The sequence below is a fragment of the Larus michahellis genome, chromosome 3, assembly GCF_964199755.1.
Source record: "Larus michahellis chromosome 3, bLarMic1.1, whole genome shotgun sequence".
NCBI lineage: Eukaryota > Metazoa > Chordata > Aves > Charadriiformes > Laridae > Larus > Larus michahellis.
Window position 1 is genome coordinate 105,407,037 of NC_133898.1, and position 25,066 is coordinate 105,432,102.

Below are 25,066 nucleotides of genomic sequence, written 5' to 3' on the forward strand. Positions count from 1 at the left end.
CCAGGAGCAGGGACTGTTGCAATGTGCAAGCCGGCTGGCTAGGGTAAACCTGTGTTCAGGTGAGCTTTAGAAAAATATTTGAAGTTCCAGTGTTTTCGGTTTTGTTGTTGTTTTCTTTTTAATCAAAACTGGATGGTATATAATCAAAACTGGCTGCATTTGTAGAAAGGGAGCCACACGAAGCTGAGCACTAGCAAATAACAGTGTGAGTGTGTTTTCTAATGGCAAATACAGCCCGCGCTTACATTCATCTCTGTATTAGCAGCCAATCACGCCGTGCTTGCAACAATCATTGCAATGGAGTTACCAAATTTTTCAACCACAAACTCTGATCCCTATGGAGATTAAATCACAGAAGCAATCCAAACAAAATCAGCAGAGTGCTTCTAATGAAGTGTGTGCATAGATCCACACAAACTCCTAGCCCCGAGTATTTATCAGACAGGAATCGGGCTAGTAATCAGATGCCAAAAAAATACCTAATATGTCAGAAATGAAAGACTGATACCAGTCAGTCTGTTGTTGCTGTAAGTGACAGAAGACAACTGAAAGGAAAATAAAGGAAACAAAACATAAATTCGTGAGATCCCACAAACAACTAGGGCAAACGCATGATCTAATTTACGTTATCTGATATTACTCCAGGCTTCTTAATGCTGGGAAAAAAAAAAAAAGTGATGTTATCTCTAGGCTCAAATAAAGAACCAGCCATGGGACTGAAGAGCTCTGCAAAGCTGTGAAAGGACAATTCTTCTTATTATGCCCAAAGTTGCTGTCAGGCTGGAGCACCACGGGTGCCTCACAGGCCTGGTGTGCAGCAAGTCAGGGTGACACAAATCCTGTAAACACATCGGAAGACACGGGAGAACAAGAGGTCAACCAAAAATGTGACATATTGCCTCCTGCTGACGCGTGAAAAGGCAACCTCAGCACTGAAAGAACAGTGGCAAAGGAGGATTGTCTGCCGATGATGGAGATATTAACCATGGAAATAGTAATAGCAAAATAAATCAAGCAAAGAGCTGAAGCATTCTCACTTGAAGATACGATGGGAAGTATCTCTCCTGGCTTCCTGAGTAGAAATATATCTTCTAGTTATACAGCCATCCTGGGGTATAAAAGTCTTCTTTATACCTATCTATATCTATTTATATAGATCAATACAAAATCATTGGGTGAGACTGAGTAACAAGTGCAGTCAGGTGCTTCTATATAAAAGCGCCAGAGGGAAAGGAGGGAAATCTTGTTTACAGTTCAGCTAGGCTCAGGTATGGGAGTCAATGGCAAAACTTGTTTGTATGGAAAGAAAAGAGTTATCCCTGGTATCAGCACCAACCCACGTGTGAGGCTGTGCTCATGAAGCCAGCAAACAAATCCAACCGCAGGAAGGTTTGGTCTCCTCATTGAAACTTCTTATCCTGCAACATGTGAAAAAGCACAACCAGACTTTTTTTTGGAAGAGGCTTATAAGTGTCTAGTGGGGAATTAGCAGATGTTGGGAGAATCACTTCATCAGCATGAAAGGTTGTTATAAACACATTAGCAGAAGGAGTTTCTCCTGTTAAGCCGTGCTTACGAGCTACTTACAGGTGTTCTGGCAAGTAATCTGTGAATTCTACAAAATTATTTGTCAAAAGTGTGAGGAAATTTAATATTAGGTGAAAATGATGAAGTATGAGATCAATCAATAAAATGCAGCTACTCACTTCACATGTGACAGTTACTACAAAGAATAAACCTGCAGAATATTCATCCGATCACGTCCCCTATTTTTTGTTCTGTTTCTCTGTCCCAATGTATCTTAACCATTTTTTTTCACAGTTATCTGTTTGATTCTCACTCCCACCATCTTTTTTCACTTTTAACGTTTTTACTTCTTTTTTCAGCTTTAATTGTCTTCCTTCTTTTCTTTCATTTCTCCCATTCCTAACTCATCATTTTTTTCTCCAACTGCTCACAATAATTTTTAGAACTCCCTACTTCTCCTTTCTTAATGTCAACTTTCTTCCCAAGCCTTGTCTGATGTGTGCATTACAGCTACGTCTGCAACCTGCAGCGCAGTACTAAAAAGTTTGTGGTGTACGCGCCACACTGCGTGGGACTTCAACCGGATTAATTCAGCCACTAACACTGCAATTTTCACATTTTGCCGCAGCACTGCTGAGTGCAAAGACGCCCCGCCACCAGACCCACCCCACTTTTTACTTCACCAGGACTTTTCCCTACAGCACAGATTTCACTGGCCTGTACAGGGATGCAGTAAAATGATTTAGCCGAGTCCCACTGCTTCAGGAAACAATTAAGTAAGTGCTAAAGCTCCCACAAAAACCAATTTCGCAACTCAAAACTGCACAGCATCCAGCTCTGGAGTCCTCAACACAAGAAGGACATGGACCCATTGGAACGGATCCAGAGGAGGGCCACGAAGATGATCAGAGGGGTGGAGCACCTCTGCTATGAAGACAGGCTGAGAGAGCTGGGGTTGTTCAGCCTGGAGAAGAGAAGGCTCCAGGGAGACCTTATAGCGGCCTTCCAGTACCTAAAGGGAGCCTACAGGAGAGATGGGGAGGGACTCTTTATCAGGGAGTGGTGCGATAGGATGAGGGGTAACAGTTTTAAACTGAAAGAGGGTAGATTTAGATTAGATATCAGGAAAAAATTCTTTACTGTAAGGGTGGTGAGATACTGGAACAGGTTGCCCAGGGAAGCTGTGGATGCCCCTTCCCTGGAAGTGTTCAAGGCCAGGCTGGATGAGGCTTTGAGCAGCCTGGTCTAGTGGGAGGTGTCCCTGCCCATGGCAGGGGGGCTGGAACTAGATGATCGTTAAGGTCCCTTCCAACACAAACCATTCTGTGATTCTGTGATTATGCCTCAAAAGCGCTCCTAGGTTCAACTTTTCAACACCTACTCCTCCATCTTTTGAAGAAGAGGTTGAGAAGTTCCATCTAAACATGAGGAGGAACTTCTTTACTTTGAGGGTGGCAGAGCACTGGAACAGGCTGCCCAGAGAGGTGGTGGAGTCTCCGACTCTGGAGACATTCCAAACCCGCCTGGACGTGTTCCTGTGCAACCTGCTGTAGGTGACCCTGCTCTGGCAGGGGGGTTGGACTAGATGATCTCCAGAGGTCCCTTCCAACCCTACCATTCTGTGATTCTTTTAATGTCCCAACCCTTTTCAGCATCTGCAAACCCGTACGTGCCTAAATCTGGGGGCTAAAACATCCTCAGGTACCTATGCTACCACTATTGCTTCTCCAAAGATGCTACTGCCTTGGCTCGGCTCAACATTGAGGTGCTCATCTCACGCCCAAAGCCAGCCTGTGATTTATTTGTCAGGCATCACAGACCCATGTGTCCTGATAGGCGGCATGCGTTTCTCAGGAAAAGCAGGGATACGGCATTACGAAACCAGGTGCAGTGGATCCAACGCACCCGGGGCACCGGAGGAGTTCCTGACAGCACACCATTGCTGTTCAGCTGAACGAAAGCAGAGCAGGATGGAATACGGCGCTAATGGACCAAAAATGTAAACTTAACAGGTGAGAAGATAATGAAACAAATTCGAAAAGTAACAGGCTGTTGCAAATAACCTTCATTGAGAATTAAATGGTTGTTCTGTGTCTGTCTTTAAATGTTAAGTGGTAGCTTTCAATTACTTCATGGGTTAATAGTTCCAAATACCCTAAGTACTCTCCATTGCCACATAATACCTAACTAGTCATTTCAATCATTTTCTCAATAACTGATTTCAACACACAGCTAACAGACATAAATGTACTTTCTGATGATTTTTCTCTAAGTTAGGTATGTTCATTCCTTTGAAATGTAAGCGACGGCAAAGAAAACATTTTAAACTTATGAGAAAGAAATCGGCCAAGGGACGCAGGAGACCTGCATGGTTGAGCAGGGAGCTTCAGAAAAAGCTCAAGTGGAAGAAGGAATTTTATAATAAGTGGAAGAAGGGACTGACCCCTTGGGAGGATTACAAGAATGCCACCAGAGCGTGCAGGGATGAAACAAGGAAAGCCAAGGCCGCCTTGGAATTAGACCTGGCTAGGGACATCAAGCGCAACAAAAAGAGCTTCTACAAGTATATTGGAAGCAAAAGGAAGACCAGAGAAGTTGTAGGCCCACTGCTGAATGAGGCAGGAGTCATGGTGACGGAGGATGTGGAGAAGGCAGAGTTACTGAATGCCTTCTTTGCTTCGGTCTTTTCTGCTCGGCCCAGCCCTCAGGAGTCCCAGGCATTGAATAAAGTAACAGGGAAAGAAGACGACTTCCCTTGGGTTGAGGAGGAGCGAGTGAGGGACCAATTAGATCATCTAGATATTCACAAGTCCATGGGCCCTGATGGGATGCACCCGAGAGTGCTGAGGGAGCTGGCAGAAGTCATTGCTGGGCCGCTCTCCATCATCTTTGAAAAGTCCTGGAGAACAGGCGAGGTGCCTGGGGACTGGAGGGAAGCCAATGTCACTCCAGTCTTCAAGAAAGGCAAGAAGGAGGAGCCGGGGAACTACAGGCCGGTCAGCCTCACCTCCATCCCTGGAAAGATGATGGAACAGCTCGTTCTGGGTGTCATCTCAAGGCACGTGGAGGAAAGGAAAGCTATCAGAAGTACTCAGCATGGATTCACCAAGGGGAAATCATGTCTGACTAATCTGATAGCCTTCTACGATGGCATGACTAGATGGATAGATGAGGGGAGGGCGGTAGATGTGGTCTACCTTGACTTAAGCAAGGCGTTTGACACGGTCTCCCACAGCATCCTCATAGGGAAGCTTAGGAAGTGTGGGTTAGATGAATGGACAGTGGGGTGGATAGAAAACTGGTTGAAAGATAGAGCTCAGAGGGTTGTGATTAGGGGCACAGAGTCTAGTTGGAGACCAGTGACGAGTGGTGTTCCCCAGGGGTCAGTACTGGGTCCAGTCCTCTTCAACATATTCATCAATGACCTGGATGAGGGGATAGAGTGCGCCCTCAGCAAGTTTGCTGATGACACCAAGCTGGGTGGGGTGGCTGACACACCGGAAGGCTGTGCCGCCATACAGAGAGACCTGGACAGGTTGGAGAGTTGGGCAGAGAGGAACCTTATGAAGTTCAACAAGGGCAAGTGTAGGGTGCTGCACCTGGGAAGGAACAACCCCATGCACCAGTACAGGTTGGGGGCAGACCTGCTGGAGAGCAGCTCAGCTGAAAGAGACCTGGGAGTCCTGGTGGACAACAGGCTGACCATGAGTCAGCAATGTGCCCTTGTGGCCAAGAAGGCCAATGGCATCCTGGGCTGCATCAAGAAGAGTGTGGCCAGCAGGTCGAGGGAGGTCATCCTCCCCCTCTACTCTGCCTTGGTGAGGCCGCACCTGGAGTACTGTGTCCAGTTCTGGGCTCCCCGGTTCAAGAGGGACAGGGAACTGCTGGAAAGGGTGCAGCAGAGGGCTACAAAGATGATTGGGGGACTGGAACACCTCTCTTATGAGGAAAGGCTGAGGGATTTGGGTCTCTTCAGTCTGGAAAAAAGACGGCTGAGGGGTGACCTTATCAACGCTTATAAATACTTAAAGGGTGGGTGTCAGGAGGATGGGGCCAGGCTCTTTTCAGTGGTGCCCGGGGACAGGACAAGAGGCAATGGGCACAAACTTGAACATAGGAAGTTCCACCTAAACATGAGGAGGAACTTCTTTACCCTGAGGGTGACAGAGCACTGGAACAGGCTGCCCAGAGAGGTGGTGGAGTCTCCAACTCTGGAGACATTCAAAACCCGCCTGGACATGTTCCTGTGTAACCTGCTCTAGGTGACCCTGCTCTGGCAGGGGGGTTGGACTAGATGATCTCCAGAGGTCCCTTCCAACCCTATGATTCTATGATTCTATATAATTATAGTTTTAAAACTTCATTAAAACCTCTTTAAAATGTACCTCATTTTCCAGCACAAAAACACACATAACTTGTAATTTATGGCAATAAATTTCTGTTTATGAAATCTACATATTTAAAATTACAAACATTTAATGAGAGAACTATTTATTGAAGTCAAGAGTATAACAAATGTTGGGATGTTTAATCGTGAATTAGAGGCGAAAAAAATTAGCTGTTTACAGTCGTCTGAAGATTGTTTCAAAATCACATGAAATACTGCTTTTTCCATATATTCAATAGCAGCTTGAAATAAATACCTGAACTTGACTTCAAAGACATTTACAAAGAATTCCCATGAAGAATTTAGTGTACAATAGCATAAGCAGTGTGTTCTGGAGACAAGAGCAGTCATTGACTACATCTTTGCTCCTAACCTTGAGCTGAGAGGCCCTGATGTAGATGATTCATGGGTGAAATTGCAACATACATCATATAAAATTACAATATTAGTAATGCTAATGATAACAGAAAGATTATTAATACTCGTGAAATGATTTAGGGTCTCCATTGGTTTTCAAAACAACCATTTTGAATCCTGAAAATTATCTGTCTCACTTTACGTTCCATAAGCTGGAGCACTGAAATCTCTCTCCCAGTTTCTACCAGCCACAGATAAAAAAAGAAAACGTGGCTAAGACACGTCCCAGAATGGCTGGATTCTTTCAGAAGGCACAGCCACACTCTGAACAAGTCACCATCTCTTCTTTTGAGAGAAAAAGCTGCTTCACTGAACTCAGAAACACCTAATAATGCTTCAAAATACCTTTGCGTTCTGTTTCAAAAGTGAAAGCTGCTTTACAAAACAGCTTATCAGCTCTATTCACAATTTCTTCCACAAATACCGTCCCATATCTGTATAGCCATAAACAAAAACATTGTTCTTCATGGTTTGGCATCTGTTCTGCTGTAGGGGACTATTTCAGACTTGCCACATAGATCATCACTTTACCTAATATAGTCCATATGTGAGAAGATATGTACACGTAAGTAATAACAGATTTAGTGGAAAATTATCATCCGCTCACTCAGACGGTGATTGAGATGGGTCATCTGCTTTCAAAGGGACTTAAACATTTGGGGGGTCATTGACTAACCATCTAAATCATTTACATGCAATGAATATTTGATAAATTCTTGGACTACAGGTGTAAGCTGATGGATATCTGTTTAGAAATTGCATCCTCTCATAGATCTTAAGAATAAGGTAGCTACAATATAAGACCACGGTATATCTCTGCACTTACAAAGGAAGACAAACAATTATCAAACTGAATTACTGCTACCCTGAGATAGCTCAGAGAGATAACTATGGGTAACTATTTAGATTTTATGCAAAAGCCATTATTTCAAAGATAATTCCACTGCTGGAACAAATTGTTCTTATTTAAGAAGTCTGGAAGAAGACAACTGAAATATTTAAACCTTGTCCTGCATCATTAATGAGGGAATATCTAAATCTTTAAGATTTTGTCTGAGAAATAGTAATGAAAACAGAAACTCAGCAACATTAATTGTATCATTATAATATACAATTTCATACACAAATAATGTTTTATAAAATATCTACAATACACAACAAAAATAAGACTGTATAAGTAATTCTGTATAAGTTCTTTTGAGCATTTCCTATCAAGAAAGTTATGCATAAAAACAGAAAAGAGAGGCTTTCAGAATACTAAGGTCAAAATTTCAGATGAGATTAAGTTCTGAATTTTAAGAAGTATTTAATATTAATTGTTACAGCATAGTATATTCTAAAAATCAACATCAGCGTGTATCAAAGCATATCCTGATACTGTAATGCCTCGTCTCACACCCCTCCCAAGCCTTACACTGCAGAGACCATAGAATCAGAATCATAGAATCTTCATGGCTGGAAAGGACCTTTAAGATCATCATGAAATTAATTTCCAGACTTTTTCATGACACATAGAATCATAGAATCACACAATCTTCATGGCTGGAAAGGACCTTTGAGATCATCGAGTCCAACCAAACAACCTACAATCTCTGCCACTAGAGCATGCCCTGAAGTGCCACATCTCGACGTTTCTTAAATACCTCTAGGGATGGTGACTCAACCACCTCCCTGGGCAGGCTGTTCCAGTGCCTGACCACTCTTTCAGTAAAGGAATTCTTCCTAATATCTAATCTAAACCTCCCCTGCCACAGCTTCAGACATCTGTGGTACTCGAGCACTTCATAGAGACAGTCATACTGTATTCTAAAAAGTCAAGTGGTCTGATCACTTTTACTCCTAAAAAATGACTATTTTGAATTTGTCATTTTTAAGAAACAGCTTTAACTTGTCCTTAGCAATGTTGAGAGGGCCACCCACGCCCCTTCCTGCCACTGCGTAATTTCTGAGAGCGCTTTGCAATGTGCAGAACCATTTTCTGGACTCATCCCTTTGGCTGTCACTGTGTGGGAGGGTGAAAATGCCAAGTTTCCATTTCTTTGGACATCTCAGCCATTTGACTTACATTTTCTGCCTATGTCAGGAAGCACATGTTCTGAATAATGCAAAAAATATTCAATTGGAAACAGCAAGATGAAATAGTAGGTTTTATTTTACTGCATTTTACTTATAAGATCACTGAGAGTAACTGTTCTTTTGTTCTAATCACAACATACCCTGATATATCTCGTGGTGGTGATTCCTAAGCACAATCATCATTTAAGAGGAAAGAAATAACCCATAATTCTGTTATTGGCATTTATCCATAACAGTTGTGAATAAAACAAAGGGAAAATAAAATTTCCTCAGATAATTTTGATTTCCAAACTTTAAAGTACATTTTTTCACATGTAGATTCTTAGAAACTATAAATACTGGAGCTCCTGAAGACCGCAGGCAATCCATCATATGATGCAGCGCTGCGTCACCACAAGCCATTGGCAAGGTTGGCAACCTTGGAGCCCCTCAGCCCTGACTTCTGCTCTCTAGAAACTGGGCAGGAACTGAAGGTTGACTTCATTAAAGGAACACTTTATCATTGTAGTCCTTCAGCACATAGACTTTCTGTCACAGAAAAAGACACTATAAACTAGGATACTTTGCTACAAAAAAAAAAAAAGAAAAAAAAAAATCTTTCTTGTTGGATTTAGCTACTCCTCCCCTGACAAATAAACCACTGACAGTTTCTTAGATTATTTATGTGCCGATATCACTTTCAGTTCACCTAATAGATTGTAAATAACATAACTATAATGAAATCTGCTGCATTTTAAACTGAGATCAGCTTCAGAACATAAGTGAAAATATTATCCGCTAAAGAAAAACGGAGAGAGACAAATCATATCCTTTCCTCTGCTGGGATTTCAAACACAAATACTTTGCATTTTGCTGATGTTGTCTCAGACTGAAAGAGACAGCATAGTTTTGTCTCAGAAGCTTTGCTAAGAATTACCATTTCTTTGCTTGATTATCACTTAGTTCAACTGATGGATGGCTTTTGATCTGGATGTATTTCAAGGCGCATTTACTAAAGAAGGATATTAAATTACTTCATTCTTGCTTGAGGCTGAAAAATCTAATTATTTTTTCTAGCATGTTTGTTATATAAAATCATCACCAACAGCTGTATTTGTAAGAAGCAGGAAAATGGTGATAAATGTGCTGTCAGTAACTTTTTATGAGATATATGGAACCATTATGAAAACAATTTTAAATCTATGCAACAGGAAAAAAATTTGATGGCTCTTTCCAGAATCTTCAATTTTAAGTGGTTCAAATGAATCCAATTGATTTATTTCACATCGCTTAAAAACATAGCATTTAAAAATCCTTTTCATTTGCCCATGTTTGATTTTCAAATTTTCTTCATGATCAAGATAAGAGACATGAAACAGCAAAGACAACATGGTAATGATTAAATGTCTGTCCCATAGAGACACATGTGAAGTTGTTTTTTGGATTTCTGTAAATATGCCAGTTCTAGCGTATGAATACATTCATTTGTGTACAATTCAAGATATGAAAAGCTTCAACCTGCTGCTTTCCACTTTTCAGAATCCTGAACAAACTAAAAGCTGTTGAGCAAAATAAATTTTTCATCTAAATTCAGCAAATCTGCCTTTGTCCCTTTTCCTCAAGAATGGATCTCCATTAGTTCAATCTATATTTAATTAATCCTTACCAGGTAGGGATGGATATAGTAAAAATGCTATCAGAAAGTATTTTGCAGTATGTACTACGTCACCATCAGTCCTTTAGAGAAAGCTGTCGGTTAACTCTTGGCAATGCAGTGTTTAGTCCGTCACATTCAATCAAGATCAATCTTGTCTCAAAACAACATTGTTAAATCGATCTGATGACTGGAGGACCACTGCCAAAACACAACAAATAGTTTTTGCTACTGGACGAGGCATCAGATAGTTGAGCTATTTATTTCATAGTAAACGTTAAAAAATTAGATGCGAACAAAAATTTCCTGTGAAAAATGCAGAGCCATCGTGGAAAGCCTTCTACTTCTGATAAGAGGTTGGCCTACAGATTTGGCTGTGATGGCATTCATGGGGCTGTGTTACATTAACTCCCCTGCCTTGGCACAGCAGAATATGCTCCCTGTTCTCTCTCCACCTGGACTGGCACAGCATTTGACCTTTGGAAAGGCAGGGAAGGCTGCAGAGTGCTTAGGATAGCATTTGGCATGCAATGCAGCGGGTTGATAAGTTAGCACACTTCTTTTTTCCTGCCATAGACAGCCTTCTGGTCAGCTATCATGGACAAAGGCCTTTATGTCAATGTAAGCCAAGCCCAGAAATGGGTGTCTCCCAAATAACTAATGTTCATCTGAATCTGCTACGCTGCAGGAATTCAGGAGGATTTCTAAGCAAGCTATGTGAGAAGAAAAGGGGAGCTCTTCTCTCTCATTTTTCACAGAAAGCAGTGTATCAGAGATTACCCAGGTCCAGCTCCCTATTCTGTCTGAGTCCATGATGATCTGGAGAGAAAAGCCCTTCAGATCTTTAGGCACATCCCAGATCAGTGCCTTGTCTATCCCCTGCCTCCAGCATCATACTTTGACACACTCCAGATTTTAAAGGAAAAAGATATGCAGACACAATTTCATTTTCAAGAAAACTAAAAAGAAGTTTCTGAAATCTTGAAAACTGTACTAAAATGAAATTAACATCTTCTCCACAGCCTGAGTCCTCACTGCACTGGCGTATCACACTTTTCAGAGCCACTGTGCCAACTGTGTCACAGTCTCAGGCAGTTTCACCGTAATACTTGCTTTCAGGTCTCAGTCTGAACCTTCTCTTTGCAAGCACAGTGGTGGGACCATTGATATGTTTAAAAATGAAAGCTGAGACCTTTGTACTATTAAGTGATTCTAGGACTTGTAATACAATAACAGGCACACGTCTTACAGGTTCACAGCCCTAAGGGCAGTCCAGCTATGTGTGGTCTCTGGAAGACCATCCTAACAACGCCAGATGTTGATAAAAATCATATAAGGAGAAGGATTATGATTGTTCCATACCTGTTCGCTCATCTTTAATGCTTAGATCCACTGATAATGACATAATGGCTTTATAATGACAAAAATGTCATCTTAAAATGGACTTTGATTCAGCTGAAGGTCGACCACAAAAGCATAACAGCACCGCTCTGACTGCCTTTGAGTTTTAGCCCAGGGAAAATGTTTCATCCTGAAAACATGGAACTGTGTTATTGATTGTCTACCCGTTGCCCTGAAAGTCTAGCTCAGTTAAGGTCCACCTTCTTTCTCCCTTTCATTAATCACTTCTTTCCTTTTATTCTGTTCATTGTTAAGTAGCTCTGTTTCCAAGAATTCCTATCAAAGTAGCAAATGTAATGCCACTGCTGTGTTATTGAGTGCTTTCAAAATTCAAAGGACAGTGAATTGAAAGCAGTAGGTTTATAATGCAAGAATGAGGAGGTCTTAATGATAAGCATAGTCTCATTGTGTACCCATGTTAAATGTGTTAAAGGTCTCTTGCAGATAGAAAAAGCTGCTGGCATGTTTCCTGGCAAATGCAGTCGTGCAGCTTCAAAATCAAAGAATGAAAGAAATGTTGTTCAAAAGGGACCTCCAGAGGTCATTCACTACAGCATCTGGCTCAAAGTAAGACTACTGCCGAAGCAAGGTCTAGTCAGCCATGGCTTTATATAGTTGAGTCCTGAAAATTTCCCTGGCGTGGATATATTGTCCACAAATTCCCTGGTTGTTCCAGTGCTGCCTTACACTTCTAATGAAGGAGCTTTTCCTAGTGTCTGTCCTGAATTTCAGTGTTAGCAGCAACAGTCAGTGAACGTCTTCCCAAGTACCACCTATAACGCATTCCCACTTCCCTGAGGGATATCTTTTGAAAACACATGATTTTTCTCAATAATCGTCTCTATGTCCAGACTTATTTTTGTAAATGGTCTCTGGCCCATTCTAACTCTCAAGCTACACATAGGTGTCATTCAGGCAATGTGGTGGGTTGACCCTGGCTGAACACCAGGTGCCCACTAAAATGCTCTATCATTCCCCCTCCTCAACTGGACAGGGAAGAAAAAATATGATGAAAGGCTCTTGGGTAGAGATAAGGACAGGGAGATCACTCACCAATTACTGTCATGGGAAAAACAGGCCCTCAACTTGGGGAAATTAATTTAATTACCAATCAAATCAGAATAGAGTAATGAGAAATAAAACCAAATCTTAAAACACCTTTCCCCCACCCCTCCCTTCTTCCCGGGCTCAACTTCTCTACCTACCCCCAAGCTGCACAGGGGGACGGGGAATGGGGGTTGTGATCAGTTCATCACATGTCTTTTCTGCTCCTTCCTCCCTCACGCTCTTCCCCCACTCCAGCGTGGGGTCCCTCCCATATGAGACAGTTGTCCACAAATTTCTCCAACGCGAGTCCTTCCCACAGGCTGCAGTTCTTCACAAACTGCTCCAGCATGGGTCCCTTCCATGAGGGGCAGTCCTTCAGGAACAGACTGCTCCAGCATGGGTTCACCACGGGGTCACAAGTCCTGCCAGCAAACCTGCTGCAGCGTGGGCTCCTCTCTCCACAGAGCCATAGGTCCTGCCAGGAGCCTGCTCCAGCACAGGTTTCTCATGGGGTCACAGCCTCCTTTGGGCAACCACCTGCTCTGGCATGGGATCCTCCATGGGCTGTGGGTGGCTCTCTGCTCCACTGTTAACCTCCATAGGCTGCAGGGGGACAGCCTGCCACACCATGGTCTTCACCATGGGCCACAGGGGAATCTCAGCTCCAGTACCTGGACCACCTCCTCCCCTCCTTCTTCACTGACCTTGGCGTCTGCAGGGCTGTTTCTCTCACATAGTCTCAATCCTCTCTTCTGGTTGCTGTAGCGCAGCAGGTTTTTTTTTTCCTTTTCTTAAATATGTTATCACAGAAGCGCTGCCACCGTCACTGATGGGCATGGTGTTGGCCAGTTTGCCTTGGAGCCAGCTGGCATTGGTTCTATTGGACATGGGGGAAGCTTCTAGCAGCTTCTCACAGAAGCCACACCTGTACCTCCCCCTCCCCCAAAACCTTGACACACAAACCCAGTAAAATATAAAAATATATTTATAAAATTTAAATATAAAACCAATACCACACTGCAGACCAATCTTTCAATTTAACTGAATTCAAGAGAGTTCCAGTGCCCAGAAACATTTCCCAAAAACGTTTTAATTCATCAGCACAGGCTGTCTCTCCATGCTAATACTCCTCTCTCTGCTGTCTCTCCATGCTAATACTCCTCTCTCTGCTGCTTCTCCCAGAATGCAATAATTTGAATTGCCCTGCATGACTTTGTTGCAGCAGTTGATCCAGCTGTTACAGGGGGTCTTATCTTTCCTCACCCCGAAAAGTTAAAATACACACCTCTTACTTGTTCCTAAAAAGCCTCTTTTATCAAGACATTAAACTCCCTGCAGGAATTGTCTGCCCTCTCCTTCTGAATCCCTGGGTGAGATTGCATGGTAATGCTTCACGTAACCTCCAGCCAAAAACGCGCTGATGCCTCCAAGACAGCTGCTTTTCCACTGATGCAACCAAAGCCTACCTCAAGTGTTCTACCAGCCAGTATGACTGCCATTAGGTTAAAGAAAAGGCAGCATAAATTCAAGGCCAGAGCTGAGTGGCAGGATTAGAAAGGAGGGCAGACCAGGATTCAGTGCTTCCCACTTGCTTTGGTCCTGTTTAACATCACATCAACAGTGCTAAAAAAATCCTGCTGCTTTCAGCCTCCAAGTTTATTCCTTCCTCCTTGGTGATTCCTTGCTGGAGTAATCCATGCCTCCACACAGCGACGCAGGAATGCCTCATCTCTAGGTATGCAAGAGGAAATACTGATCTTCGAGCTGGGGCCCTGTCTTGGCCATCTCCTTGTGCCTGCACGGTGAGATGCAATTGCCTCCAGGCTAGGATCTTATCAGTTTCTTGCTGTAGCCACTACAAAGCCTCAGTCCCGATCTTCAAAGCTCAGGGATATTTGAAAGTGTCTCCCTTTCAGCTGAGGCTACTGTAATTTGGGACAAGGTAGCACAAAATGTCTTAAGCGTGACAACTCACCCAGCTGAACTCAGCTGCACGACAGAAGGTCCCAGAGGAGGTTACAAACAGCCTCCAGAGCAAGAAATAAAGCTTTTCTCTTAGATAAACAGGAACCGTTTAAATGTATGCACACATAAAACCTTCTCTAACTATATAGCAAGTACGTGTGCGTATTCAGTTTCATAGGCTATGCTGAGGTGAGCATGACGCTCATGCTTCAGTACTGAATTATCAAACCGAGGAACGGATTCAGGCAGACAACGTGTTTTTCCGAGTTTCTTTTCTGGGTAGGTGTGTTCTTACAGGAGACAGAAGTAGAAAAGTCAAAGTGTGAAGTAAACCAGTTAAGAAAGAATATTTAAACAAAACCAAAAAAAATCTTATTTATGTCTCACCTTTACCCTCTCGTCTGAACCCCACAAATTGGCAGCCTCACAGCCACCAGCCTGTCCTCTGTTGCGGAAGAGAACAGCCAAAGGGAATGAGAGGTTTGTATCTGGCAGTCCTCTGTATATGTGCCACTGGCTTTCTCACAGAGCGTAACCTGCTGAAGTACCTATACGTTCTGCACTCCGGGCTTTATGCTTGTATTTCACCTCCTCCGAATCTCTGCCATCCTCACCCGCAGCGACTATCACCTCCTCTCTCTAAAGAAAAAGAAGATGCCCTTCTGACCTCTGCGGTGCTGTTCTGTGATCTTACACCACCGACCTGGCTAGACGCGTACAAGCATGCAGACCCTGGGCTGTGCATGGACATGAGATACCTGATTCATGAGGAACCTATGGACCTGCGCACCTCACACACTCCAAAGAAAGTTGCCTCCCTTGAACAGCAAGCACATCCTTCCCAGCTTGGCCTTTCCGGGCTCCTTCCCATACCCGCCCCAGTGAATCTGGAGGGGCATTTTCTTGTGGACACCAGGAGGAGAGGCACACAGGCTGGTGTGTCACACAGGTGTGAGCACAGTTCCTCTCCAATGCTGTGGGCAGGAGCAGCCATTCTGTCATTACTCAACCATAGAGATTTCTGCTGTTGCCAAAGATGAAGAGAAGGCTCCAGGGAGACCATATAGCGGCCTTCTAGTACCTAAAGGGGGCCTATAGGAGAGATGGGGAGGGACTCTTTATCAGGGAGTGGTGCGATAGGACGTGGGGTAACGGTTTTAAACTGAAGAAGAGGAGATTTAGATTAGATATCAGGAAAAAATTCTTTACTGTGAGGGTGGTGAGGCACTGGAACAGGTTGCCCAGGGAAGTTGTGGCTGCCCCATCCCTGGGGGTGTTCGAGGCCAGGCTGGATGGGGCTTTGAGCAACGTGGTCCAGTGGGAGGTGTCCCTGCCCGTGGCAGGGGGTTGGAACTAGATGATCTTTAAGGTCCCTTCCAACCCAAACCATTCTGTGATTCTATGATCCTGCTGTCCGGGCATTTAAGTCCCTGTATCTGCGCAAAGAAACACTTGCTCCTCTCTCAGCTCCTCTTCCTTCCCTGCTGCTTTGCACTAAGACCTTACACCTAGTCAAACTAAGAGTTTACACCTAGTTAAATCAACAACTAAACCTGGTGATGGACAGTCATCACCATATTAGTCACCACCCTCCATCTGTTTGGGCTCCCTTAGGTGGCAAACTTCAGGAAACAGGCTGTCTTCTCCGAGGAGTCTTTACCACAACACCTCCCACAGAGAGGACTGGATCTTGACAGGACTCTTCCTGTTGCTACCAGCATATAAAGGTTAATCGTTGTTTCACTTGGGTGGAATCGACCTGAACCTCGCTCTCTGTGAGCTCTATCCCTGTATTGTTTGTGAAAAGCAAACTTATTCTCTGAACGAAGTCCTGCCGCCCTTTCTTACAGAGCACATCCTCTCACCCAAAAACTAACCTTAATGCCATTTCAAGCAGTTGAGCGGCATTCTTTCTGATCCATATATTCATTTGGTTTAACTTATTTTCTCTGTATTACTGTTCTTTTCTTTATTGCTACTTAATATAACAAGAAAGTGAAACTCCCTTATAATGCAAACTTAAGTACAGAGATTGATTGTTCCCTGTTAAACATACAAATGTAAACATTATTTTAAATGCAATACTTCATGTTCTGTATTTTCATGGGGAGAGGATAGATCAAATAGGAAAAAGACAAGTGTGAAATATATATATAATTTCAAAAAACAGAGGCAATAAGCATTAACGGAGGAGGACTTCAGAATGTAAACAGACTATTTTGAGCCGAGGCATCGTTTCAATAGGGAAACTCTAGAATTAATCTGTCCTTCTGAGCTATGCTAAAATCAAAACTATTAAGAGGAAAATTGAGTCCATCTGCTTAGTCCAATCTCTTTTATAGTGAGCCATTCTATTTTCCCATCACAAAATGGGCCCTCCATTATCTTCCATTTCCACAGCCAGCTCCACACAAAGACTCTCTTCAGGATTCTGGCTGCTGAGGAGTCTTCCTCCAGGAAGTAAGGACAAGAGTTCTTTAATAATAGATTTCACAAATAGCCCAAAGTGGTAGAGAATTTTATATTATTTATCTCATCCACAGTAAGCAGTGAATGTAAAGGTACAGTACAACTTAATAAAACTGTGTGTGAGGTTGTCCTCTATGGAGGTTATACTTTGAGCATGATCTTGTCTCTATTTAATTATGCATCTCTGACACTCTGCAATCAGAATATTTTCAGGATGATATAGACTAGATTAGGTCTTTGTTCATTTGAAAATAAGTAGAAATATTTGTAACAAAGTACACAAAACTCAAGATTTGTCAAAGATAGCTTCTTGATACAGGCACTGGATGGACCAACCACCATTGTGTACACCTGGATCTATTATTCAGAAATGATGAAAAAGTGGTGAGGGATGTGATGCTCAATGGCAGCCTTGGATGCAGTGACCATGAAATAATGAAGCTAAAGATCCTGTGCAGGAGTGAGGAAGGCAAGTACCAGAGCACAGATCCTGGGCCCTAGGAGAGCTGACTTTGGCTTATCCTGGAGCTAGTAAGTGGGATCCCATGGGATGCAGCTTGGAAACACAAGGAGCTCAGGAAAGCCATCACATCTGTGAAAACAACCTCCTCCTCAACCTCTGATATTCAGGAAGACAAGCAGATTTATCAGGACATCAGTGTGGCTAAACAGGGAGTTTGTAACTGAGCTCCAGCACAAAAAAAGGCAGCACAAGAGGTGGAAACAGATATGGATAAGGCTGGGGTGACTCAGTGATGTCTCTGCTGAGGCCTTCTACAACAAAGTCTCCCAGGTATCTGTGCTTAGCAGCAGGGTTCAGGGAGGAGGAGAGCAACGAGCAACCAGCAGTGGATAAGGATCAAAGCAGGGATGACTTGGGATAACTCAACTCACACTCACCTGTGGGAAGAAGGTGGTTGGGAACAGCACATGGATTTACCAAGGAGAAATCATACCTGACCAACCTGATTGCCTTCTATGATAAAGTATCTAGATTTGTGAACAAGGGGAGAGCAGTGGATATCTATTACCCTGACTCGCCTCCAACACTGTTTCACACAATATTTTCATATCCACATCAGGATGTGACAGCCTGGGTGGCAGACAAGTAGACGGCTAAAAAGCTTATAGGACAATTGGGCTCAGATGTTCATGGTTAATGCTTTGTACACTTCTTGTAGGACAGTAACAAGTGGAGTGCTGCAGGGCCTATGTCCTGAGACCTGTCTTGTTTAACATCTTCATCAATGACCCAGAGGAGATGATGCAGGGCACTCAGCAGGTTTGCAGATAACACCAAACTGAGGGTGAGCAGTCTTGCCTGAGGGCAGGGCTGCCATTCAGACGGGCCTGAGGAGTGGAGCCTGGAGGAATGGGCCAACAGCAGCATTATGGACCTGGGAAGGGAGAGCCCCTGTCAGCGATCCAGGCTGGGACCTGACTGCTGGTGGAGCAGCTCTGCTGAGGAGGCCCTGGAGGTCCTGGTGGGCAGCAAGTTGAGCCTGAGCCATTGGCACACCCTGGCAGCAGGCACGGCCAACAGCACCCTGGGCTGTGCTAGCAGGAGCATGATGAGTGAACCAAGGGAAGGAATTATCCTCCTCTACTGAGCACTCACTAGATTACCTCCAGAATATGGCATCCAGTTTTTGGGCCCTCCGATAGCAGACACTGAAAGATTGAAGCGAGTTCAGTGGAGACCACAAAGATGGTCAGGGCTGGAGCACTTGCCATGTGACAAGAGGCTGAGGGAGCTGGACTTGTTCAGCCTGGAGAAGAGATGCCTCCAGGGGGACCTAACAGCAGCCCCTAGTCCCTGTGGGGGGTTAGCAAAGAGGTGGGGCCGGGCTTTTTACAGCAATGCATGGCAGGAGGAAAGAGAAATGGAAATAAATTGAAACAAGAGAGATTTTGACTTGATAAAAGGAAAAAACGTTCTTCCCATGAGGACAACCCAGTAGTAGAGCAGGAGGTTGCCTAACGAGGTTGTGCAGTCTCCACCCTTGGAGGTCTTCAAGACCCTACTGGATGAAGACCTGAGAAACCTGGTCTGATCCCATAGCTGCTTTAAGCAGGAAGCTCGGCTAGAGACCTCCTGAGCTCCTTTTGCGCCTGAGTTATCCTATGCCCCTCTGAAACATATTTTTTAGAGAAAAGTACCATCCAATTATACATATACAAAGTATCATTCAGTTGATAGGATATAATATTGACAATGTACACCTCATGGCTCCTATAATATTAAATAGCTTATCTATTTGCTATACTGAAGTTAAATATGTGAACAGACTTCAACAGTGACATGTACAAATAGTATCTGGACCACAGATTGACACCGCTCCCATGCAGTGTTTGAATATTGATGTGGTCTGCATGTAACAAGGAAAAAGACTCAACTGCATTTTGCCTGTTTTCACTTTTTCTTAATAATTTGTTTTGGTCACACCTCTTTTCAGTAAGCTCCAGATACGCTCCAGACACAGGCAAACAATTTCCTCTGCCATTTACTGAACTAAAGTTATGGAAAATAATGTGAGAAAACATGAAACAGTCCCTCAATAAAAGCCCAGGAGGTACAAAACCAGGAAAAAAACGTGGGAGCAAAGTGAAATCCATCCAGCAATCAGAAGGAAAGGCACTAAGACTAAATAGGGAGAGAGAAGGGGGGGATGGAGAGGAGGCTCAGGCTCGGTTGTAAGGGAAAGGGGTGGGAGGAACGGTACGGAGGCCAGGACATTCCTCTACTGTCAGCAGAGTGACGCGAAACCTGCCAAGCCAGGGCCTCCTCTGTCCCCCTCGCTGAGCGCCCACAGGGATGTCACCTGCCGCTGCTAACAGGGACCCTCTCAGCTCTGTAACTGTTAGGAGGATTCAGCTTTGAAACAACCAAACAGTGGGTGACCTGGTGTGGGCGTTAACACGGCTCCCGTCAGCAGGGTCCCCGCTCGCTCCAGTTTGCCGTTCTTAAAATTAGTAAATGATGCACACAGAGAAAGCCATCAGAAGATCATTAAGGTTCCAAATGATGCTCTCTGCATTTTGGACAAAGCCTCACTCAAGGTTGCCTGCTCAATTATTTCCGCATCAGGATGCAGCCCACAATTAGATAGTCATACTGTCTAATTACATTGCTATATATTTCCCTCACACATGAGCTAGAATAAAATTTCACAGGTTTCCTTTGAAAGTTTTGCTGAAGCTTTTGTTACCTTTATAATTTCTTTTAATTTTGAAGAATTTTCCATATATTTTATATATCAACCACAAACATTGAAAATGAGGACACTGTCTAAAGTATTAATTTATTAATAAGAAAACAAACAAGTAAAACTTTAAATAATATTCATATTATAACTTCATGCTGAAGCTTCAGCAATGCTCTTTCAGATATTACTCTTCAGATAAATACTTATTTTCTTAAAGAAGAACAGGTACTTTAAGGCCAGATCATTATTTTTTTTCAGCACCTCCTGTATTTCCTACCCGAGGCACCTTGCCTCTGTGAAGTTGTATTTAAAACTATTAACTAACACACAAGCTTTCCAAATCTCACTTAACTGAGGCTGGTAGAGGCAAACTTTGTGATTAAACAAGAGTAAAGGCTGGCCCACCACGAAACCAAACCAACGCAACACCACAACTATTTAAGATAGGTGCTAAAAAATTCAGCGCTAATTTGTTTCTTAACAAAAATGATGGCCAACTTTCTTCACAGCTTTGCAAAGTCAAGAATAAATTGTCCTTTTCGTGATATCAAGAAAATAACCCAGTTAATGCAAGGCAAATTATAATTTGTGTTTCAAGCCTACACTAATTAGGACTCAACTGCGTTTTGCCTGTTTTCACTTACTCTTAATAATTTGTTTTGGTCACACCTCTTTTCAGTAAGCTCCAGACACGCTCCAGACACAGGCAAACAATTTCCTCTGCCATTTACTGAACTAAAGTTATGGAAAATAATGTGCGAAAACATGAAACAGTCCCTCAAGAAAAATTCAAGAAAACCACAGACTATTAGCTAGCAATCTGAGTTACGATAACAAATCGACATTGAACTGGATTTCAGTTTTTGCACTTCACGTGCACACAAAATGCATTCACAAATTTCCATAATTTCCACAGACATGTATCTTTGTAATTGATTTAACACGAATGGAGTTTTAATCTTCAAGGTCAGTGGTTAAAGGAAGTCAGGAAATACTCCTATAAAGTACAACAGCTGATTTGCCTTTCCTTCTTATTGTCAAATTTAAAAAAAAAAAGAACATCAACATTTCTCAACAGGTCTTACCGTTTGCTTTTCCTCTGAGGCTCCTCTTCCTGAGAGTTTTCTTTCATGTTTTTCTAACTCCATTTCCCAGGGGAAAAAAAAAACTCAGCCTAATATCCTGAGCAGAAGTGATTTAACCTGACTACATGTTAGATATCCCTGTATTTTTGGAGTTGGGAGAGAGAAGTGTCAGGGAGTGCTGGTGGTGATTTCTGGTCAGCGTGTGTTTCCATTTATAGCCGTTGAAAATCCACAAATAGAAGCGTGAAGACAGGGCAGGCAGCTGCCTCCGATAACAATAAACGTTGGTTTGGCATCACAGCAAATTGTTCAAGAGGGATTTTGGTTATCAGCTTCATTCGTTCCCCCCCTTAACCCCTCTACCCTAAATGCTCATATTTAAAAAGTCCATGAAAATTAATAGCTAAGTCTCAGTAGCACTAACTCGTGTTCACAGAGATTATTGAGCAAGTAAAATGAAAATTATGATCAGCCGGCACCACATGTTGTTACATAGAGACAGAGAGCATACGGAACAATATTTAAAAATGGTGCTTTAGCCTGGCTTTTGATCTTTCCCTGTTGAGTGTTTGGGTCTGAGCTACCCTAATACGTGTTCATGCAGAGTGCATTCTCCCTTTCTAATATCAGGACGTGACATCTTGGATTTTTGACATGCAGAAAGAATTGCAAAACTTTCAGTGGGCACCATGAGCACCCCTAAATACAAGACGTGACCAGTGAGCATCTAAAATGGAGCTAATACCCGTACAGGCGATCGCTGTGGAGTCTGTTAGTCAACTGCAGAAGAATAACCTGGCTCCAGTTCACAACAATAAAGTCAGAAGGCCAATATTAGAAACTGCAGCGTGGGGGGAACCTCTCGGCGGCTCTGCTGCAGATGCCTTGGTTTATAACACACCCCCTGGTTGCCACATCAACTGGGCTCATGTTGTCTCAGGGGCGATTCACACGCAAGGCTGGTTCTTCATCTACCAGCAAGGGGAGGGGAAGCATGACACAGAATGACACAGAAGCTGTTTGCTACTGTTAAATGAGAATATGGTCTCTGGTCAACCCGGGGTGCATTAAGAAACACACAACCCTTTGTAAAGCTGGCAGTTGAAGCATCTCACTAAATCCCTAGTAAAGACAAGACACTTTCTTTCCCCCTCTTCCTCTCAACACATCGGTAAAAGAAGACTCTTCTAAAATAAATAGGTAGGTAGGTAGATATAGATACAGATAGATACATAGATAGATAGATAGATAGATACATAGATAGACAGATAACCAAACACCTAACTCTAAAAAACCTTTTTCATCTATCATTTTTCAATTGTCTTTGTAGAAACGGCAGCCGAAACTAGGCACACTCCTTTCTACTCCGCTTGTTTCTTGATAGATGCTATACTCACGTAATATTCAGAGCCTCGGACAGGAAGAAAAGGCAGTCAAAGAAGTCAGTCACACAGCAGTCTATACACTTTACATATGAAAAGTTAACAAAAAAACCCAAACTACCTTAGAGTGTTCCTGTTCTGAAACTTTCCACAGAACAAAGAAAAAGTTACTCCAGTGACAATTATTTCTCTTTAGTCTCTCTTTTACCTTAGTTTTCAGAAGCGTGAGGCAGCTAGCAGACGACTGAGTGTAGCAAGGCAAACACAAAGAACCAGTCAAACCTACAAGGGCTGCTGTAGTAGAGGGAATAAATATGAGCTTGATGTCACAAAAGTAAAAATACACCTCACTGCATCTCCTGGAAATGCTGGGATAAAAGCGACATAATACCCAGAGGAAAGCTGCGGTACTTCCTCGCTCTTCAGCAGGAAGGCAAACAGTATTAAGAAGTTCATATCTTCAAAATCTTTTCCGTGAGGCTGAAACTTATCCCTGTGGTGAGGGACTTGCAGAGTGCCTTTGTACCACTCAACGTCCTCAAAGGAGGTCCTCAGTGGGATCCAAAAAGCAGCTTACATTACGCTGCTGCTCACATTACCGACCATTCTTGCGGCGCAGGTGAAAAACCTGAAGCGCCTCCGCTCCCATTAACCTGTCTGTTTCCAAAGGTTTTAAATCACGGATAAGGACCAGAGCATCTCAAGTGGCACGTTCGGCTGCGTGTGATCCTCAGCCCTGTCCCACCAGTGGCAGGGATACCCCGGCTTTCAGCAGGCTCCCAAACGGCCAGGGGAGTCGCTCCCCCATCGTGCCGGGGAATGGATGCCCGTGTCAGTAGAAGAGCAGGCTGTCAGTGGTGTAACAAACCAGCAACGTTGGACCCAAAACACAGGTAAGTCCATACAGACTTACACCAGCATTGGCAGATTTTATCCAGAGTTTACGCTATGTGTAACTTAGCACTCTTAGCTAACTACCCTAAAGCTTAAATCTTCAATCACCTTCATACTCTCTACTTCCAGACACAGTTTTCATTTGTCAGCCTACCCACGTGAAAGTCAAAGGCGATTACTACGAAAGACCCAAGACTATGAAGTGACCTTACTCATAATAATTCCAACATAAGACGCTGATGAGAGTATTCAGTTTTACAAACAGGTTTTCCATCATTAGTCTTGTAAAAGTGTCTACTAGCACTTACAAGAAAAAATTAACACTGTTACAGCCTGAACACTGGATTCCATAAAAAGAAAAAAGAAAAAAAAAAAAGTGAACATTAAAATACTAGGATAGGGAGAGACCTAATTTCTCCATTTCTTGTGAATGGAAATTTATATTCTGGATGCTTCATGCTGCTGACTGTGCAAGCACTAGGGATTTGGATCACGTTGCATTGGAGATGAGAATTGGAGCAAAAACCTAAGAATGCAACAAAATATGACAGCAAACTTCATGCCATTGAGATGAAATCTGGGAGCACTAGAGACACTGGATGCAGGGCTCTTCCAGAGCCTGGATATGGATATACCAGGACCCAGGAGACAGCAAGAAAAGGCTGACGTCATCTTGTTATCTACCACACCTTGCTTAGCATGACATTGCAACATTAAACCTGAGGAAAGACCACGATCCCAACTGTGTGAGAATTTGCTTTTATATAATTATGGGAGTACATTTCCTGTTCCTACATAGAAATAATGGTTATTTTACTCTGAGGGCTTTCTAAAACGTTGTTAGTAACTGTATATTTCCTGTTTTACTTTGCAAGGGACAACATAGTAAACAGGTGCTAAGTAAAAGCATGTCATAGACGTCGCCTAAAGTACTGTGCTATTTTCAATTATTTCTTTGTATTACAGCCACTGGTCTCTTGGCACCTGTTTTTCTTCCCAGAGCAGAACCTAACAAGAGGCCAAGAGATTAAGTTGATTGTGACTAGGGGGAGGTTGTATTTTTATTTGTTTTTTGTAAGAGGCAAGTGCTGAGTATCCAAAATAGTAAAATAGTAGTACTGTGTAAACAAACCATTTAAGCAGATGTATTTTCTGTGCTCACTTGATCTGCTGTTCTTGGAGGAGCAAGCAAGGGACTATCTATCATAATGTTTGAGTGCCACTCTCAGCTGTGTTTTCACTCATGTGGGTACCGCAATTCTTTTACTTTGCACATTTTCATTTTCAGCCTGACATGGCTGTACCCCAGGGCTGCCAGCCAATGACTGTATCACACATCACACATCTGCACCGCTTCTTTCTTAAGCTGGCAGGTTTTACCTGCTCAGCATCAGACGCTCCATAAGCATTCAACAGTCAGAAGTATTAATTCTGACCCTGATGTGCTCAGTCGTACTCCGTTGAAAGCTACCTACCTAAGTCACATATATCAGTTAAAAAAACCCTAAGATTAATACAGAAATCACACCCACAGTGATTTTTAGAAGTCTGATTTGGAGAGAGAATTTCCATCCCGC

At 43.0% G+C, this 25,066-nt stretch overlaps 1 protein-coding gene across 21 annotated transcripts in view; it reads right to left on the bottom strand.

The window, feature by feature from the left end:
- Positions 1-21,414, bottom strand: part of MLIP (muscular LMNA interacting protein) — a 116,191-nt gene extending 94,777 nt beyond the window's left edge. For 6 of the 21 annotated variants that reach the window (XM_074581602.1, XM_074581593.1, XM_074581589.1 and 3 more), the window contains exon 1: positions 21,214-21,413. In XM_074581602.1, the coding sequence (XP_074437703.1) occupies positions 21,214-21,276 (63 nt within the window). In that variant the 5' untranslated portion in view covers positions 21,277-21,413. Of the gene's footprint in view, positions 1-21,213 lie in introns of all 21 variants that reach the window. The other 15 variants (XM_074581601.1, XM_074581598.1, XM_074581597.1 and 12 more) reach the window with 6 other exon arrangements.
- Between the last annotated feature and the right edge of the window lie 3,652 nt (positions 21,415-25,066).